At 34.6% G+C, this 22099-nt stretch overlaps 1 protein-coding gene across 1 annotated transcript; it reads right to left on the bottom strand.

The window, feature by feature from the left end:
* Nucleotides 1-547: 547 nt before the first annotated feature.
* Nucleotides 548-14969, bottom strand: LOC125825844 (TNF receptor-associated factor homolog 1a-like). The gene is made up of 13 exons (XM_049505130.1): nucleotides 14826-14969; nucleotides 13854-14063; nucleotides 12018-12129; nucleotides 9211-9299; nucleotides 8755-8823; nucleotides 8540-8669; nucleotides 7381-7539; nucleotides 6754-7102; nucleotides 5829-5941; nucleotides 4859-5003; nucleotides 2911-3383; nucleotides 2633-2813; nucleotides 548-2199 (listed from the first exon to the last, which is right to left on the bottom strand). Exons 2-13 carry the CDS (start codon nucleotides 14032-14034, stop codon nucleotides 736-738), a joined length of 3465 nt encoding a protein of 1154 aa, XP_049361087.1. The 5' UTR covers nucleotides 14035-14063; nucleotides 14826-14969; the 3' UTR covers nucleotides 548-735.
* Between the last annotated feature and the right edge of the window lie 7130 nt (nucleotides 14970-22099).

The following is a 22099-nucleotide window of genomic DNA, read 5'->3' as shown; positions in this document are numbered from 1 at the left end:
TTCCTGAACTCCACTTATGAGATTACTTTGGATATATTGTTGGCATTATTATTGTTGTTGCTTACATTACTTGGCAACATGGGGAAAAAATTGTTAAAATAAACAATGCTACTCATGTGCATTAGTTTATTTTCAAATACAAAGTCCATGTCCAACTAAATCAACGCATGCAACACAAGGCTCCTTGTTGCCTTCTTTGAGGGTATAACCATATGACGTTTGAGATATGTGTGGAATTATAAAACATTAAAAAAAGTCAAGAGAAATAAAAGATTCGACGATCTAATCAAATATAACAATATTATGGCTCAAATGGAAGTAGCAGTATCTACTCAGATACCATAGTCAAATGGACATCTTTGTGGGAAAATAGTGATTTTTTAGTAGTGACGCCATTGAACCGAAGCTCTCGAGCTATGCTATGTGATATATTTTTATTACTTACAACATGAATTTCTCGACCTGCTGATGCATCTTACAACAGCAAAGTATTAATAGCATACATCAAACATGGAGGAATAAAAAGAACAGGCCAAACTTCTATAATTGTCAAATACTCAATCTGAGGAGCAATAGCAAAGCCATGGTTTTTCAAGTTAAAATTTGAAACAAAGAAGCAGAAGCACCCTATACATAATGTTTCCTGTAAAGACGAAAAGGCTCTTCTCAATCAAATGCATTATTACAAAGGAAAACAGAGTAAACATTCAAGGCTAGGCTCCTCTATAGAAGCTTTCAAAGGCCATTTGAAGGCCTAAATACTCCATACCCGTTGACACCGCATGCCAAGTTCGAGTAGTCGGGGATGGGATACTGGTGACTACCATCAATAGTCCCATTCCTCATCCCGGGAAATGATGGGTCAGAACCCATCATTTGCCACTGGTTAGGAACTAACCCGTCCATATGATGATGCCCATTATGGAGTCGAGGGTCGGTCTGCATAATCATATCACTTGCACTATCAAAAAGGCCTCCAGAATAGTTATGCTGGAACACGTCATGATAACTTCGTGATCGTTCAAACCTACAAGAGCTTGATGAGGGACCTAGATCAACTGGCGTGCCGATATTGCCTGGGAAAGCGAAACCCTGATTCAGATGCTGCAATCCACTGCTAAAACTTTGAAAGCCTGAGTCGGGCATAGAAGTTCTTCCAATCCCATGATCGTCGTTCAGTAAGTCGTTAATAATATCAAGATGAGGAAATTCATCAGCTGATACACTCTGGGGTTGGCGTCCAGACGTGCATGCCAGAGAATCAGGAAGGTGATCATGTGTCCTGCTGTTTACAGCCTTGAACATATCAAAGTTCCTAATTCCATTTGATGCAGAAGGATGATCTTGAGACATACTCCTGCTGCTGTCCCTTTGGGGACAATCCCATTGCAATCCGTTCTGCATGCTGCCATTATTATTCACCATTCCATATGAAAAGCTTGGTCTGACAGAACTAGGTTCTGCTCTTTCCAAGCCCTGCGGTAAATATAACGCTTGAGAAATCACTGGAGGCTGTTGAGAGTATGAATGTGATGAGTTAACTGCTGAAATTGGAGAATGAGGTTGACCAAAACTAGCTGGAGTTCCAGAAACAGGACTACCCATAATTGCGTTCCGGTAGGACTGAGTAAGATAACTGTGTGTTGCTGGTGAAGGGTCAGAACCCAATCGGCCAGCAGCACTTACCGAACGAGCCAGAGATGGCATTGTCTGAACCATGGAAACAACAGGAGCAGCAGGCTTAGGTCCAGGAACTAGAGGATCACACAAAGGTCTTGACATGGCAGGCACATGTTGCCATTTGAAACTTTCTGTTGTAGTAGACACTGTTCCTTGTTGAGACGAGGGGCCCTTCCCAGCCGTAACACAAGTGGCCTGAACTGCCTTTTCCTTGACCCTTGGCTCTATGGTTTTATGAGGATCAGCTTTCAACATCACAGCAGTTTCAGATGAATTAGACACCAGAGCTGGCTTATCAGCAAGCTTGGGACCATCTGAAGATGATCTTTTAACCAAAATAGGATCACTTGTGACTGGGATCTTCATCTGTGACTTTTGCTGAACATCAGAGCCTGCAACTTTTGGAGGGCTTCTGGGAGAAGACTGGACACTTGACTTCTCCTTGGAAGGTGACTTCTCCTTGGAAGGTCTCTCTGTGTCAGCCTTCCTTGACTTCCTCTGCGGCGAAGCTACTACTTCCTGCTCAGAGTAAGAAAATAGAATGAAATTCGTACCTACTGGAACACCAACAGAAACATAGCATCTACAGAAAAGAAATTTCCTATAAACTCATAATGGGAAAGGTACATGCATCTTAACAAATAGAGGCAGTTTACTAGAATTTTCAGTATAGTAATTCCTTACATGAAAGTAAGACAATGAAGATCAATTTCCAAGAGATCTTTCTTTTCATGCATTTTTTTTAGTTTACCGTGTAACAAATGTGACAGAGGGGAGGGCATTTAAGGTATATCAGGTCAATGTCGTGAAGTAATGAGAGATTAAGGAGGGAGAGAAAGGAACCCCAAAAAAAAAAAGTTTCACCAACATTGAGTGCTATCTCCTAGGTAAAAGTCATACTTATGAAGATCAGCTAGTTCAGAAAATGAATGGATACAGGGAAGATAACAACCTTCTTCGTGTCTCGCTGCTCACTCGACAAAAGCACAGAAGACTGAGGCTCAGCTGCAGGCGCCCTGCAACTCATATCACTTTGCTGCCCTACATCCGAAACAGCATCTAACGGCTGACTTAGTGTTTCACTAGCCCAATCGGCGGCTTTACAAGTTGACTTGTTTCTCTGGTTTCTCGCTCTGAAAAGTTGAAGCATAAAGATTTTAAGGACAACCAAATTTCAAATATATTTAGAATACACACCACACCCCAAAGAACAAGAAAAAAAGAGGTTACCTGCTTGGTGATTTCTGATTTTTATGGTTCGAAGATGTCCATCTGCAAGGCCCATTCAAAACCACTGAAGGAATTGAGTCTGTGGAACATGTTGATGAACTATCATCCATTACAGAAGGACTTCTCCTTCCTGCTAACCCATTTTGCACTGCTGAAAGGTCACTTAACCCACTGCAGCTAGTTTCAGTGGAAGGATGAACTTCCGAGCTGTCAGTACCCCAATTGACAGGACTTGCATCTCTGTCATCAGAGTCGGGATTAATTACCTCTGGGACACAATCTATTGAATCAGAAACATCCGATACTGCTTCCAGTACATCTGGTTTTCCAAGCACTGCTTCTGGCTCATCATTCATGTACTCGTTTCCATCACAAATAGGTCCATCCAGATCAGTCTTATATAGCTCCACCACAGCAGATTTTTCATCAATAGCCTTATCCTTTATTTTGTGATTATTCCGCTTCTGCTTAGCCTGACATACAAAGCAAGCATGATGAATATATTTATCCTAAAAGCAAAGATCCTACTTCATAGATAACACCATTCTGAACTACTCTCTTTCTTTGTTAGGCAAAAGCAAAAATATTTTGCTCTGAACATTAAAAGGGAAACTGATAATTGTGTGCTTCCATGTAACAAAATCACAAAGGATAGAACATTTGCGTCCATCTCTGCAGAGAAAGATTACAGTTTTACGTCACTCCCTCTCTCATTTGCTTTTTTAATTTTCTTGTTTGTTTTTTTAGGTTGAAAGAGGGGCGGAGGAAAACTTAGGAGATAAAATGAAATTATCTTCACCAACAATTTGATTCTTCTACATAGCATTCATCATTCAACATGCTTTGACAATTAATTGTTGTTCAACTGTTAGCCTATTTAAAAATTTCTGAAGAAAACAAAAGTGAAGGCAGTAAGAGGTCGCTATATGCAATTTGCAGTATGTCCAAAAACTACAAAATTTTAGCAAATACTGGAAGCCCGAGACGAGATTTCCAAGCAATAATTACCTAAGGAAGATGCTTGGGTTCATAGACAAACAGATCCAAATTGATTGCTTCTGCTACAACGTAAGCTCGTTTTTTATCCTACATAACATTAAACACTTCCCCTTTACTGGGATTTCACTGGGTATGTTGTTGTATAACATTAAGCACTTATTCGATTTAATGTGTTAGATCGGACAATCATGGTACACAATTTAGCATTGTGTTATCCAGTGTTTGTTTGTACTCTTGCATAGCTAATCATGGTAAAATGCAATACATCAAATTTTTTTTGATGAAGTAAATGTTCCATTGAAGGCATCAAGAAGATGCAAATTAGTTACAAAAGTAGAAGCAAAAACAGTTGGTCTGCTGGCTCTAGTACAATTATGCTAAAACTAAGGAGCCAACAAAATTTAAAAAACTATCCAGGGAATCTACATAGGACAGTTGGTGTACTATTGTATATCCAATATCACATGGAATAACAATACATGGATTAAACGCCAAAAGATAAAACTACCTTTCTAGTTTCATCAAATTCATCAACAGTTCAAAACTCATTCAATTTTATATTTACAAAAGAAACCCATCTTTCAAATTCTAACCTATATATATCATTGTTATATCAAAGAACTAAACGCTCTAAAAAAAATAACCATTGCATTTACAAATACCTTGTATTGCCATCCCTGCATAGCTTGTTTCTAAAACAAACTACTAATAATAAGCTAGTTGCCAACCCCATCACTGACAGATGAATGGCTTTAAAAACAGAATTCAACTCAGTGCCAAGGGTTCCACTATCCAACTAGGAGATGCCACTTAAGAACCCCAGACCTCCACTATTGGACAGACCACCGAAGTGATTGTTCGTCCATGATAATAGATTCTTGACAACGGTTACTACAATATCAGAGCTCTTCAATCAAAATTTGTACATAGATCATATGAAACACAATACCTGCTTTTTCTTGGACTTCTTTTCCTTTCCAGATGCTCGTTTAGCTTTCTGCTCAGTTTCAGCCAGCCAAGCAGCTTCCTCTTCACGGATGAGCTCTTCTTGCCTCTTTAAAGCAACAGCCTCCTGATATGCAACCTCTATTTTACTACAGAAGATAAATGAAAAGGTTAATGTTAACAATTAACAGCTGCACGGATAACAAACTGCTGCTAATTAAGAAGTGGGAGACTATAGCCCCTTGCAATGAGGAAAATGCAGTTACTGATGCAACTGTTTAACTATTTATGTTAGTATAACTAATTGTCCAGCACAGAAAGAATTAATAAGTAAGATATTAAGTCAAGTACATTAAAGACATGCATATAGCCAGCTTGTATGAATGTTTGAGCAACTAGTCACATAATATGAGCTTCCCCTTTGCCTGATCCGATATAGAAATGAAGTTTCAAACGTTTGTTTCCTTCATTTCCTACCAATCCGTTAACATCAGCATGTATATAACATGTAAAACCTTTAGGCTCTAAGAAAGGGGATTCAAGAGAAGTCTATTCTTGGACCTCCTTTGGTCAAAGTATCGTGATAATTGTATGAAGGCTCGCTACTAATGTCTGGCTTAGTTTGGAGCAAATCCGAAATTGAACGACGAAAGGAAAAGATACTTTGATTTGCTGGAAACATACCTTATCCGACCCTGGGGTCAAACCATACATAAGTTGTACATGAGATATCACAGAGAACGCAGCAAAATATACTATATTCCGATTAAATCTATAATTTGCAAAATAGAACCGAGAGAAATTCTCAGTACATCTCAAGTCTAGAGAAATAGGAATCAAGAAAGAAGTAGACCAACATAGACTTACCATTTAAATAGCAAGGTCAAAGAGAAACTTATGTTCCTGACCTTTTCTTAAGCATTGTCTCACAATTAAGTGTCAAAATATGCAAATAATTGATTAAAAGAGTTTACCTGAAAATCTGTGCGAGGACAAATATTTCAATGGTTCGACGACCTAATTCAGTTAAACGCCTCTCATCACGCTCAATTGAGTCTTTGTTAAACTCATCTCCAGAAGTGCCATCCTGAAACAAAAGGCAATGGTACAGTAAGCAAATGCCTCTGCAGTATGGATACATGTTACCTGCTAAAAAGAAAGATAAACTGCAAGTATGCAGAGCACAAGCCACGAAAGTTCACAAATAGCTCACAAGATCTGATTACAAAAAGGGACTTGTCATATAAAAGAACAAAATATATCTGTCATATCCACCCACCCACCTAAAAACATTGTTGGGGTATTGGGGATCTGAGTTCTTTTGTGCGTGTGTGTTAGGGGGAGGGGACAGTATCAGGAGCAAAGATGATTCTAAGTTTAACGGCTTTTAGTACACAACTGTTTGACATACAGTTCTACTCTCCACTTGCACAAAGCCACAAAATTCTTTTCAAGTATGCAATTTCTAAACATGGAAATGTATTCCAGCTGACATCAACATAGTAAGCATACTTTTGACATTTGCCGGACTCCTAAATCAAAGGACCAGATATGTCAGAAAATAAACAAAATAAGCAAACAAACAAACAAATAAAACCAATGACAAGCAAGAAATAAGAAAATCTTTATCATCTACCGCAACTGATTAGTATAATCAGTATGATAGCAATGGACATTAAAAGCGACATCTTCTTCTTATATATAAATGTAAGCCTCCAGTGAATTGTTGGGTTAACATTCTTATCAATTGTTAATATCCTTATTTTTGAGAAGAAAAATTGACATGTATTTCTGAATATCTTTTTTTAGCTTTATATAGCAAAGAGGAACCTATTTTAGCTACTATCACCATGGAATATATTTGGCTTATAGTTTTAACAATGGCATTCTGTCACTCACCTTTGTCCGGTTTTGAGGGCCTTTCTCATCCTTTGGAGGCAATGGCTCCAATGCAGCACTCTCAAGCAATAACAAGACATCATCCACCAAAACAAACATGTTTTTCTCCAAACGGACAATAGGAACCAGTTGTTCCTCTGCATCCGAATTTTTTGCCTTACTTTTCTTGCCCACTGTCTGGCCTTCAAGGGACCTAAGCCCGCTGTACAAGGAGTCCATGACAAGAGTAGAAGTAACCTCTTTCTCTATGAAAAAGTTCTTGACAACCACTTTTAAAATTGAATCTGATCTCTCCTTGGACATGCGGCGCCTAGAATTTTGGTCCATCCCCAGCCAAAAAGCACAGAAGCTGAAATTTCATTACATGTAGTCACTAAGTTTAGGTGAAAATGCTGAGAAAAATGATCAATGGAAGACTGACGTCAAAATCATAAGCATTTCTCTCAAGGAGATGAGGAGGAATCTGGTTTATTCGACATAACAACATTAACCATGAGTTATTGGACACAAACAACCCAGCTAGACTAGATACAGCAGGGAGCACAAACCAAAATAGAAGCTAGAGGTCTATAGAAACTAAAAGCCTGTTAAACATTGTCAATAGTTTAAGAAAATTGACACCCCTACCTCGACCATCGCGCTCTATCCTCTATCAACTTCCCAAGCTTTACTCGTCGCTCTTCCATGAAACGGCGACAGATTTGTTCCACATTACTCAAATATACCCTAACAAGCTCCCTTCGATATTGACGGTCAAGGCAACGGAAGGGACGGTCAGCTTTCTCCCTACAGACGATTGTAGCAGTTCAGCATCACAAGGATTATAGCAGTATAATCAAATACTCACTGTTTTGAGACCCATTTAAGCATGAATGGCCCTGCTTAAGAGCAACTCACTACGATATAGTATAAAAGACGGTATTCTAATTCTCAGAAAGAAGGATTCAGAAAAGAACTGCAATGCATCCTCAAGCTGAACTTTACGTAGTTTGAAGATTTATGTAAAACAAATGGAGCCTTCCAATTTTGTGATCTAGTTGGCTTGGTCTATAATGGTCTAAATTGCTGATTGGTTCAAACATCACAATATGCAGCAAGTGCATACTTCAATCATGTCCATGATATTCAAGGTCAAATTATAATAGTACAGTATTACAAGGATAAAGAAACACGAGCATGAAACATATGGAGGGGAAAAACAGATTGATCTATCGCATGAACAACGTTTGTAACACATACACGGTGAGTATAAGTTTTACTTGAGATTAATCTCCGTGTAAAGCTAAGAAAAATAGAAATCTTGGAAACCCAATTCAATGATGTTCACACTTCATGTCAGTATGTCCTCAGGTCATGTCATACCCCTATGGCATGTTCAAATCTATGCTTGAGATCGACCAATTTGCAACTTCTTTTATTACTCAAACGGTACCTTTTACACCCCATTCACAAAGTATACATCAAGGATCACTTTGACATTTTCACAAGGTAGAAGAAGCACACTAATAGTGCATCTGCTAAACCTCTTAAGGTAACAAAAGGTAAATACATTTGGAAGATGATGGATGAAAGCATGACCAATGAATTAATAATCACATTACAATTAAAGAAGAAGGGCTATCTTTTCCATGGCTGAAGATGCAATTTAAGGGTAAAACAGAGAGCTGCATTAAAGGAAACCTAATAATAAATATCTAAAATTAGAAGGCCTCGTTTGTTCATGTAATGTAGAAGAGAAACAAACATTAATCTAAAAGGTGTCAAATATGAAGGACTTGTAAAAGACCTGATTACTTGAACTTGAGCCTTTATTATGAGTGTATCAGCATCGACAAAACCATCTAAAACTTTCGACAGCTCCATAAACTTTTTCCACCCCCAATCATGCTCTTTCTTCCAGAAACGATGTAATGTATCTGCAGAAAATTTGCAACTGTATATTAATGTGAGCACAAATGGAACCAAAAATTCAATTGCAAAGAACGCACCCAATAAACCAACCTGAATACTTGGACTTCTTTGGGTCTTTGTTCACCACAGCAATAGTGAATTGAGCAAAATGACTCCAACCTGTTCTTATCAAAATAGAGAATGGAACATCATAACCATAGCTAACACATCACTTTCTAGATAGTTAGTAATGAATTATCACAACTTTTTTTTGACTATTTGAAGTTTCTTTTCTTTTCTTTTTATGACAGGGGAAACCCGCAGCCGCTACCCTTTGGGTGCGCACAGGGTAAAACCCCCGCTCCTATGCAATAGCTCGCAAACCACATAGGAGAGGTAACCCGCACTAGGCAAGCCCGGTGCGACAAGCTCGACCCAGAAGGCAAACCCCTTGCTTTCGCTGGCAAGGGGTTTCGAACTTGGGACCTCCAACATGGAAGTCCCAAGCCCAAACCACTGGGCCACCCCAAAGGGTTGACTATTTGAACTATCACAACATTATCGCACCTGGAAGGAGCTTGTCATGATTAGCCACACAGAGAAACAATGAGAGATGGTTGCAAACATCACATCCCTGAGGGTATATCAAAATGTACCTGCCGCAACAGTTGGGAGGAAAATTTGTCAGTCACTCTTAATTCATAAGCTGATAATTTCCATTCGATAAAAGAAAACGAGCATATGATGATACAACAGATACTGCTTTTATTGCATTTCCCCAAGTAACTTCCACTATTATGATGAGAGCGGCAAATATGATAACCCAAACTCCAATTTTACAATTACCATCACCAACCTCCAGATAAATATAACAAGAATATAACTACTGTGCCAGCCACCCATCTGCCTGAAACTAAGCTAAGTTTATTTGGTTCAACGATGGAAAAGAGGAAGGAAACAGGAATGGGAATTGATCATTACTTTCCTTTGGTGACCTATTGATCATTCACTTCTAGAGGAAAGTAAAAAGGGTTTACCTTGTTGTTTAACACGTACTAAGAAGAATATAGTGGTTTTCATTCAATTTTCTCAAGGGTTGAAGAAAGATGACAAGGAGAGGCTTCATTTACCTAGTCTTTTTTTATCTAACCAAACCACGAAAATAACTCACTTCTCCAATTTTACTAATTTTCATCCTACTAATATAAAATATCTTGAAAATGATAATAGCAATTAATGAGGAACTGGAAATAAGAGTCAATGCAGCATCAATAATAAGAAAAGTTAATATACATAGAAAGTAAAAATAGTTTTTAGCTAAGATGCTCGGACTCGGCAATTTTGGTGTGGCAAACGTGTTGACACAACACTGACATGGGCAAGGGTGAGGGATCTGTGTCGGATCGGGTCAAACGAGATTGGGTGTGTTGACCAACAATTTGGAGAAAAAAGTGAGATTATGATATCTCAAAGTAAAGATTTGAGTAGATCGGAAACAAAATACCTTCAATTCTGCTGCTATATAGTAATTTATACCAGTTCTTTTGTCTCCTTTGAAGCTTTTTTCTTGGTAAATCTTCTTGTTCATGTTGGCTGTTGCAGGTTTCTGAAATTTAAGAGCTCTACGATTTCTATTTTGGAACAGAGAAGCCTAGAATTGGTGATGCCTTGGTGGACTACTAGACTTTGTGTGTTGTGAGTTTTATTGTATTGGGAAAACAAAGATATGGAAACTTGTTGGGGAAGAAGACGGAGGAGAGAAAACAAAGAAGAGGAACAAAGATGAAGAAGACGACTAAGACCCCAAGACTAATATATTACCTATTTTAATTGACCTTAAGTCCTTTATTAGCTGCCATCTTTATTGTTTATTATATTAAGGACAAACATATTATATATTTTTTGGATAAAATGAGATAAACATAACATATTAATTAGAGTTCATAAATGAGAAACATTACAATTATGTAATTATAATAAAAATTGCCGAGTCCACGCACCACCCCTATCCGTATCTATATTCATATCCATGTATCTTAAAAATTAGATCATGAAGAACCTGACATGCGGATCTGCACCCGTGTCGGACACCCGAGTCCGAGCAACTTAGGTTTTTAGCATAGCATCTAGAATAAGACAATTTGTCGTTGTTGAAAATATAAGATATAGTTATTGTATCCAACAGTGTGGCCTAGAAGTCACTAAACCAGTGAATGGAACCTAGGGTTCAAGTCCCTACAGAGACAAAAAAAGGTTAGATGATTTCTCCCCCTTTTTGTAGCCTTGGTGGGAGGTAGCAAGTACCCAGTGTAATAGTTGATACCGCATCCTGGAAACTGTCCCAGATAACACCCTACCAGAAAAATGTACTTGTTCTTTATGTAACCACTCTGAGAAATTCAAAAGTCACTTTCTTAGTCAATTCTCAAGAAACAAGTTTTTCTAATAGTTTATTCTCAAGTCAATCACATCCCATTTCCTCTAACTATCAATGGTCTACCATCTCAAGGTTCTCTCCGAGGAAATTGTCACTCAATTTTTAGTTCATACGAACAACCAGCAAGACATCCTTATGGAACGTCCTAGAAGATCTCAAAAGTCAGTATATTTATTACAAGCTTGGTTCATTTAGAGCACACGCCCCAACGCGAGAAGAAGTGGTGGAAATGGTATCGGCAGCTAATGTAGCACTGGAAGAAAGACGATTACCCTGTAGCCTGATAAATGATGGCACCTTTTTTCAATTTATATGAACATATTTGACTGGACACAAGTTTAAGAAATAAAGGAACGACTCTTAAACGTGCCAAAACATTTGTGTCGCTATAGAATTTTTGAAACTTGTGGTTTCTAAACTTGTTATAACGTTTGTGTGGCTATAAAAGTTGCTCACTAAGGGTAAATTGGGAAGTTCAAATTAAATTAATTCCAACATCAGAAAGGTGTCTTTCTTTTTAAATGGACTAAAAAGGAAATAGGTTCACATAAATTGAAATGGAAATAGAGGGAGTAACAAAAGCTAATATAGGATTGGAAATAAGAAATACTTCATGTAAAGAAGGAAAAGATAATAGGAGTTGAGAGTTATTGCAAATAATAAGATTCATAGCGATTCTAGTAAATATAAGATGTAATATCAACTGCCATGTGTCAAACCACTCGGGCAATCCACAAATCATTATTTTCGTCAATTCTCGTTCTCAAAAGTCTTTCTTAATCTATTCAAGTACTTAATTAATAATATAGAGTGCACATGGAAGACTTCTTTTACATAAGATTCTAAATGCAGTTACAAAAATGAGCTTACAGAAGAGGTTAACTGAGCTATCCAAATAAGTATGTTCATAAAATAATTCTTCACCAAAACACCATACCATTTGTAGCCGCCAACATCAAATGTATTACTCCGAAGTTCTCTCTTGTTAATTTGTGAAAACTTATCGATCTTCCATGTATATTTCCCATATAGCTCAGAAGGTTTAGGGCCTGAAGACAACAAAAGAGGATAACTGAATTAAAAAACAAATGGTGCAACTGAATAAGAAAATTCTCAACTGTACCTCAAGGATCATGTCTTTACCCAATAAGAAAAAAGACACATTATTTTGCAATTTAAATCAATTGCGGCTAAATCCTCTAATTTTTTTGTCTCTATTTGTTATAAAATTCATGTAGATGGACAAGTGAAAAGTAGGCAGTATTTAATTTAGAAAAGAAAAGGGTTGCAGTCACTATGATAACCTCTAAGTAAAAGACACAACTTAATTGCAATAACTTTTTTATGAGAACTAATAAAACAGCCAAAATTATGAAACAAATACAACTCCAATCTCCCCGCACAAGGTATTGCTAAGACCTTTATGTGAGTCCTTAGTTGCGCGGACTCTTCACTTTTGATGCCGCACCCGTCTCGGATTCTTCAAAAATACACTACTTTTGGCGAATCCGACACGCACCCGTTGGCATTTTGAAGAGTCCGAGCAACATTTAATTATGTCAGCCATATGACTGTAACTAGCACCAAAGAGTTGTCTCACTTTCATACAGCTATAAGCTATACAAACTAGAAAAATGAAGAAAGGGTAAAACAACAGAATGAATGTGGAGCGTTGTTAAAAAAAAGTAGCTTTCAAGCAAGAGTATGCTTGTATCTCATGAAATTAGCTCTGCGCATAGGGCGGTATACCCAAAAGGAAAAGGCCTTATGACAACTACACTATTTAAGCAATTCTTATTATTGTTCTTGTGCCTTAGAAGAAGTTCCCTTTCTCCTAATTTACCCGGTGAGGCTGGTGTGTGTGAGTCAATGTTGACACTTACAATAAACACTCTACAATGCACCTAACATCAACACTAATATGTAAGATAGCAAAAACAGTATCCACAATTATAAGAAGAAGAAAACAAAAACACTAGGTGATTTCTTTCCATCTTTCCTAACCTTGGTGGACAAAGTTACCTTATACCTATTGTTGGTGGAAGGTGGCAGGTATACCGTGGACTTAGTCTACGTGCGCACAAGTTGGACCAGACACCACGGTTATCAAAAAAAAATTATTACCAAATCAAATACCTTGTATATGGAAATCTAGTAATACTATCCACCTTTGAATCAGGGATTAGAAAATGGACAGCAAAAGAAGGTTTGAGAATATTAGCTGCTACTTGACAACTTTGAAGGGCTTCCAGAAGTAGAAGAGGAGAGGAAGCGAATTGAAAACATGGTGGTTGTTAATGAACTATTAAGAATTTTTAGTCTAAATCACTTAGTTGGAGAATATCGACTTCTATTCCAATGAGACAAGTTAAATGTAAAAGCAACTACAGCTAATGATAGGTGAGGGTTCTGAACATCCTTTTGGGAGTGTGGCAAGTAAATATCAAATGGCTATTCTTCTAATACCACAAATCCAAAGACTACACACTTCAAACTGGGGCTGAGTACAAAAATCTTAAACCCGGTCTAGCACATCATTAGATCCATAGCCAGATAAGACACTTCCGATCTTGCTCACAAGGAAAAATTTATGTATGTATCCTGGTCAGTCACTGATAATCTACTTTCCTCAGAACAAAATGTAGATGTGTGTGAGTGTAAGAGAGAACGAGAGAAAACAAACATCATATTGATTAATGTACATGACTCCTTGATTATCAAAAACATAAATTTGAATGAATTGGTAAAGACTTGGAGATAGCAAGCACCATACCAACATCGTCATCGTCATCACAATCCCAGTAAGGAGGCGAAGTTGATGGAATTCCATTTTCTACCTGCTCAGATGACCTCCATTCAGCCAATGCTTCACTATTTTGGCATTGCTGCTGCCCACTTGACACTCCCTCCGAAGACCTTGCTGTCCCTGCCTCCTCATAAGCACTTGAAGCCATTTCTCGTCCCACAGCTCCTGCAACTTCACCTGAACCAAACAGATTACACCTTTTAACAGAAATTATTCAAGAAGCACGCAACACAGAAAAATCCTCAGATCAACGCATAGTACATTGGCAAAAATTCCAACCTTCTCAGCCGGCAGATTTAGTACACAGTGTGAATTCATCAATAAAAGGCAAAATGATTTAAATAGATAATGGGTATCACCGAACCGACTTAACTAGAATCCAATTCCGACATAGTTGTTTTCATTGTAGCAACAAAAATCATAACTTTCATAAGATAAAACATTATTCAAACTCTTCCCAAAAAATCCACATTAAGATAAATCCTAATAAACCCCAATTACACCAAACTTCCTAAAAACAATTAATGACTGACCAAAAAAATGAATTGAAGTCTAAAGTCAATCAACAACAACAACAACTACAACTCAATCCCAAACACAAATTCTGGAGCAGAATAGAAAAACAGAAAACATATCGATTAGTTATCAAAAATCCAGTTCATAATTAAACCCAATTTTTTATAAAAAAAAAATTTAAAAAAAGAAGTCTATCAACAATAAAAATAACATAAAACATTTCAACTAGTTATCAAAAACCCAGTTCAGAATTAAACCCAATTGAATAAGATCCACAAGCAAACTGCCAAAAATAAAAACAACCATTTCCGATAAGGATCGGAAAAGCTAAAATCCCGAAATACCCCAAACCCTAAAGCAATCAAAGTAAAATAAACAAACTAAAAAATGGAAATCAAAACAATAAATAGTGAAAATTCATACCTGAAGAAGATCGATAAAAAGGAACCAGAGCTGAAGCAAAGAAAACAGAGTTTTGGGGGTTTTTTTTGTCAATGGCGAATGGAAGCTGTAGAGGAAACAAAAAGATTTTAGTTTTAGAGGTGAAGAAGCCGAAATGAGGAAATGAATAAAACTATATATAGTAAGAGGAAAATATTTTTTTTGTTATAATTTTATTTTATTTATCGTTTGACAGTGTGAATAATTAGTATGTGTGGGTGGGGTTATATATGTGTAACTGTCTTTTCTTTCCAAAAAAAATTAAAATAAAACTAAAAATTAAGCATAATATAATACATATATAAACATTTTGTTTGATCAAATATATTTCGTTTAGAATTTTTTTAAATTAGAAGTTATATTTTTTTTGGAAAAGAAATTTAAATTTAATATAATACATAGATAAACATTTTGTTTGGTCAATATATTTCGTTTAGAAATTTTATTAAATTAGAAGTTATATTTTTTATTTGGAAAAGAAATTTAAATTTTGTATGTGAAAGTCTTAAAATCGGTCAAAACTTAAAAAATTTCAAAGTCAAATTTTGAAATCTGATCAAATTTTATGGTCAAACAGGTATGTAAAGATTAACTTTTTAAATCTACTCTAAAAAATTGTGGTTAAATGCTAGTTTTGTCGTTATACATATGTGTTTGACGAACATCTTAACTTCAAAAAATGTATATTTAAATATCTTTAGGGGTGTATTTTAGATATAGTATTCTCAAATTTGGAATGTTTACTAGGCTAACTTAAAGCAAGCTAAATTGTCTAAATGTGTATTTTAAAAGTTAGACTATTTAGTTGATAATTGAGATCAGGTAAAAATATTTATTTGTGTGTAATACCTATAAATTAATACACACGAATATAAAAGTGAGAAAGAAGTGGAGTTTCATCTAAATAAGAAAGATGAATTCATAGTGAAAGATGATTTTCAAAAAATATTAGGTTTAACATAATCTCACAAATCTATTTTCGAACAGTTTAACTTTTTAAATTTATTTAAAATGAGTAATTTGAATCTTTATCAAATATTTCAGAGAAAATTTTATAAACATGTTATTATAGATGTTAATTACTTAATGAAATAATAGTTACTTAATCACACAATTTATTTGACTTCTGAATTATACATCACACGTCGAATAAAGTATATCTCAAATACATGCATGTCAAATTTGCTCTAATTTTGATAGTTTAAGATCTATTGTGACTAATCTCATTAAATAAAGATAAAATCAAGATTATATCAACTTGTGGAGATATTACGTAGCCCTGAGCCAAGGAAACATAACAAAACGTTTAAATTCTATCATATTAGTTTCAAAGTCACTTATTGTTCTATTTCATCGAAATTCAACCCATTGTATTCGTGATTCACAATGTCTTTTTGTATGTGTGTTTAATAATTTAATGTATTTATTTTTATTCCATATACATGTAGACAGTATCAATCTCATCTACTGTATTAAGTTTTAATTTGATTTTGATGTATTTAGTATCACTTTCATATAGTGTATTCAGATACATGTATTTGGTATCAAAAATACATGATATAATGTATCTAGGGTTAGGGGCGTATCTAGAGGGGGTGCCGTGGGTTCACGTGAACCCATGCTCCCCTCTCTAGATTATATATAGTAGTGTTATATTTTTTATAAAATATTTAAATATAGATGTGTGAACTCACGCTCAAAGTATCATATAATAATACGATGATAATTGGGTCCACCCCTCTAAGTGAGGATAGAAATTTAAATCTTATATCTATCTTGTCTTTTACTAACACCTCTCAAGTGGTAATTAGTTACACATTTGGTGTTTCAACTAATTATTCTTTTGTTTTTTTCCTTTAATCTTTCAAAATTTTCAAGTGTGTTACATTGAAAATTCCTAAAATAATTAGCACTGTAAAATTTTTATATAATTAAATCAAATGTGTATATTAAAATTTAAAACTAGTAGCATTATATGTTTTGGACCTATAATTTTTAAAATTTAGTGATTCATATTAAAAACCTAAAAGTCAAACCGATCAAATTTATATTTAAGATATATTTTTTTGTAATTATGCACCCATCTTGCGGAAATCTTGGATACGCCTATGTCTAGGGTTACATATGCACTGATATATTCAACAAATAAATCAATTTTTAATGTATCGTATGCATAAATACATACTTAGAAGATGGAGGGAAAATACATAAATACACATGCACACAAATATACCGTGTATTTGTGTTTGTTTCGAGTATATTATCTTTCTAATTAATAATTTCATATCAGATTTCAAGTCAGATACACCTAGATACATGTATCTTTGCTAACATATACATTTTGAAATAACACACACACATACACACACACACACATATATATATATATATATATATAGAGAGAGAGAGGGGAATAAAGGCGAGTGAGAGAGAAGAACGAGGTAGGAGGGAAGTGAGTGAGAGAGTTAGTGTATCCACGTACATATGAATCACACTATATACATGCATTTGAGATACCAGATACATTCCTAGAAATATAACTACGAGAAAGTCAGTGTATACCAGATATATGTGAATTTACTTGAATACAGTGTAGCTAAAGTAAGTTACACCTAATTTTGACCTACGTATATAGGAACCAAAATTTGACACGAAACATACTTTCAAAAACCCACATAAGGAATTTGTGTTGTTTACCCATGAAATTAAAATGGGTGCTTGAAGGAGGAAAGGACGACTTGACATTGTTGGCAAGCAAGTAGGCAAGGTTGGTGGAGATTCAAAACGCAAGTTCTAAACGTAGCACATGTGTGGCTTCTCTGTTATGGTGTGGATGTGCAAGATGTTGGGAAATGCATGATTTTGAAACGAATGAAAAACGTATCAATCTATTTTTGGGGAAAAGGCATAAATTTCTCTTAAATTTGTCTAAAAAAGACAGTTACACGTTTAAACTATCATAGTGACCTATTACACACCTATATTACTTAAAAGTAAATTTTCTTACCCCTTAAAATTGACGTGGCAAAAAAAAAAAAAAAAAAAAAAAAGGCATGTTAGTAAAACAAAAAGTTAGAATCCTCTTTTCCACCCCCCTCTCACCTACCTTTTCTTCTTCACACCCCACCAATTGTCTTCTTTTTCTTCTTCATTCGTTAATTTCATCACACTTCTTTATGTTTTATCACAATCTTAAAGCATAATTATTTTTTTGATTCGCAATTAGGTTAATTCTCATAGATTTTTATTTTTTTACCCTCCCTAGGAGCTTCCACCCCTTTTGCTCTCTTGGTGACTCGAACTCGCAATCTTTGGGTTGGAAGTGAGTGGTGCTTCCATTTGAGCAACTCCCTCTCGTCAATTCTCATAGATTTGTTAGTGAATAATTGTATTTTATCTAGAAAAAATTTGATTGATTGTTTCTATCTTTTTCATTTTTTGACTTTGTTAAAGAAATTTTGGTTGTTAATCAATTTTTGGTCTTAATGGTAATAACAGCTTTATGGGTTTGGTGGTGATGGGTGGCGGGATGCAAAAAAAGAGGTAATTGAAGGTGGTGAAGAAGAAACCTCAATGTCACATGTGACCTTTAAAGTTGTCCGCATATTTTACCTAGACACCTCAATGTAGTCTTCTTCTTGTTGAACACTTAAATATAAACAAATTTATACCTATTTGAAATAAAATGATAATCAGTTGACAAACACAAGATGTGTGTATCTCAAACACTAATACATAATATATTTACCAATGAAATGATGACACGTAGCATTTGATTCATTTTTTTTTAAAAAAAGCTCTATTTAAATAATCAAAAAATAAATTTATGAAAATAAAAACTCATATTTTGAATTAACCCTCCCCTCCATCCTCCTCCTTCTTCTTCTTGACCCGTTTCCTCTTCATCGGCAACGCCAGTAAACTATCACCCTACCTCTTTCTCTTCCTCCATTGAATTATCCCTTTCACTAGCGTAGACAATACACCATTGTTGTACACCAAGCTAAATACTCATTCTCTTTCATTTTGATGCATCAAAAGCTCCTTCTCATTGCCTTCATCTTCTTTTCATTAGTAATTATTTATCAAAATTGTAAAATATAATAACAAACTTTTATCCAAAAAAGTTCAAATCATATTTTTCTTATCAGAATAAATGAAGTGTCACCGAAATATTAGAGGGTAAATCTTCATAAGAAAAAAAGAAGGACAAAGCAAAAGAAGACCATAGAGGGTGAGAGAAATAGAAAGGTGGAGGGTGTGGGGTGGGTTTGTGTGTTTGTGTAAAACAACTGATGGAAATAGTGAATGAGAAATTGAGAATAATTGAAGGTAGGGGAATATTGGGATGTGAAAGAAGATGACTCTTCCCCTTTTTTTATTAATTGATTTTTAAAAAAAAATTAATTTAGGTGTATAAGTTAGTGATTTTTTTTAAATAGCTTTACACGCTTAAAGAGAGCACATTTTTTGTCATGTCAGCATTTTGTATCTAATAGAAATGACCTTTGAACAAATGAAGTGTTCAATAGACACAACTCGTACTCATGATTATGGTGTCTAAGTGAAATATGCGGACAACTTTAAGGGTTCGCTATGACTTAAGGCATGTTTATATTTGTTAGAGAAACTCATCGATTGAGTCGATGATGACGAGGAAGTAATCACAGGAGAAGATGAATTCATCGGCAAATTTGAATATTCATACTTGAGCTTTGAAGCTCTTTAAGAATGATTGTCCATGGATCTGTATTTCCTTCTTTATTCATCAAGGTTTTTTTATAGCTCAAATCAATTAATTTGAATGTTTTCAAACTCAAGAACCAACAATGGGATTCTCTTAAAGGATTTAATTTAGTTGCTACAAATTAGTAATTGCAAATGATTTTTTTTATATTTGAATTCAAACTCAGCAACTCATGAAAGATTAGAATTTTGGCAGCTTCGTACGTCAATGGAGTTTCTTGATTTTTAGCTCAAATCTTCACATTTGATTCAAAATTAATTAACAAGTAACGTGTAAATTCAAGAGATAAGACACAAATACGTCCCTAGACTATGATCGAAATTTCAGAGACACACATGATAGCTGAGCTGACAGTGCCTATCCGTCACTACATGTTAAGAATGTGGATGTCTAGTTTTAGGGTGTTATTTATTCTGTCTTAAAGTAGTTCAAGGGGATGATATAACTCTCATGAAATATAAGTGTATAGTTGAAAATTCGATAATAGGTTGAAGGACCATCTCCAACAACAATAACATACAAAGTGAATTTTGAAAAGAGTAGAGTATACAAAGACGTTCTAACAATTCTTTTGAACTTTGAACACTTAACTTAATTTGAACTAAAAGGAGTACAATATATTCACATCATTTACATCAAAATAATAACATAAGTTATATATATACCTAGAATAATTAATCTTAAAATAACTAGTTTCTTGTCAAAAAAAAATCAATTATATATAAAGAAACTGCTTTCCATACGTCAAAAAGATTGAAGCTTCTCACCTTTACCTTTTTTTCAGTTTCACAGTTCTTCGATCCACTTGGATCTGATGCTGTCTTCACTGTAAGTAGTGGAACAATTCCTCAAACTCCCCAATGGCCCACAGAGTTTCATAAAGAAGAAGAGACGGAGGAGGATAACTGAGTTTTTAGTCGAATTTTGGGTATACGACGTCGTTTACTGAATTTGATAAATGATGACTTGTCCATTGCACGTGGTGGAAGACTCTAGAATGTATCCTTAAGTCGGTTTCGGTTTGGGAGTATATAAGGGGTAGAATGGGTAACACAAATTGAATTAGGTTTTCTCTTTGTTCTTATCCTTTCTTTTTTTCAGCAGCCACAGTTTTTTTTTTTCCCTCCAGATCTTAAAAGAAAAAAGTTTGCTCCTTTGAGCAGATCTAGAGGTATACAATTTGGGGATTCTTCTTCATCTTTTTAATTGGTTTGTTAATATTTGAAAACTTTTTAACTATATAATAAAGATGGATCTAGGATTTAAATTTTTAAAAATTCTTATTTTTAAGCTTCTTAATATTCACCTCATTATATTTTGTAAACTCTAAATTTAAATATGCTATTTGTTGTGATTTGAGTGAATTTTATTCATAGATGTATGTTCATGTTGAAAATATTGGGTTTAGTTGAACTCGATACAACATGATCTCATTTAAGGATTCTTCTTCATATTTTTCTTAATTGTCTTTTATATGTCCCACTTAATGGGTGTTTGATATCTGTATTAGAGTTCGTCTATTTTGATGAATTTGTATTTAGGTCGTATAGGGTCCCATTCCCCAATCTGGAGTAATGCTTCTTATTAAGATTTTTTTTATGAATAAGGATCGAATCTGAGACCTCTGGTTATCATTCATTATATCATATCTTTTGGTTGTTTTAATTGTTATTTTGATGCTTGAAAGGTAGTTCTTGTTCAATAAATATGAGGAGAAGCTTGTTTGGATTAACTTATTTTTAGTATTTTTATGTCAAAATGATTTTTAATTGCTATTTTTAGTGTTTGGGTAAATTTAGAAGTATCTAGTTTTAAATTAGATTGATAAAATAAATCAAAATTATAAGTTAGGAAGGCCAAATGTTCAATCCAAGTAGGCTTGAGATAACCTCATGTTGAAGTTGAAAGTAAGATTTAAATTTTATGAGTTCAATCTTAAGATTTTAGTATTGAACTCATTATATTTTCTTAAAAAAATATGAATTCAAATAAACTATATATTGTAATTTGGTTTATGTTTATGTTAAAAGTACTAGGTTTAGATGAACAATATGATAAGGCCGTCTTATTTAAGGATTCTTCTTCATCTTCTTCTTTACCTTCTAAATTGTTTTTGTTGATGTTTGAAATATAATTTTATCCATCTAAGTTAAGGAAATAGTTTCACATTAGAGGTGGATCTAAGATTTAAACTTTTTGTGTTAAATCTTAAGATTCTTAATATTATATTTTTCGACTTCTTAAGTTTAAGAAGTTCAGATAGTGAAAAATTAATTGTAACAATATGTAACAGTTTATATGTGAGATCTAATCTATGCCATCATATGACTATTTATTTTGAGAGATTACTCTTTTAGAGTAAATTTAAGTATGTGTAAGGTAAATTAGACAAGTTGAGTGATTTTTTATATACATCATATTTAGAAAAGGTACATTCAAATTCTAAATATATTTGTAAAAAATATGACCAAACACAATTTTAACTTTAGTTTTGATAATTTCAAATAAA

This window comes from Solanum verrucosum, unplaced genomic scaffold, assembly GCF_900185275.1.
Source record: "Solanum verrucosum unplaced genomic scaffold, falcon-dt-bn FXZP01000161.1, whole genome shotgun sequence".
Taxonomy (NCBI): domain Eukaryota; kingdom Viridiplantae; phylum Streptophyta; class Magnoliopsida; order Solanales; family Solanaceae; genus Solanum; species Solanum verrucosum.
The sequence above is the reverse complement of the archived record's forward strand: the minus strand, read 5'-3'. Positions and strand labels throughout refer to the sequence as shown.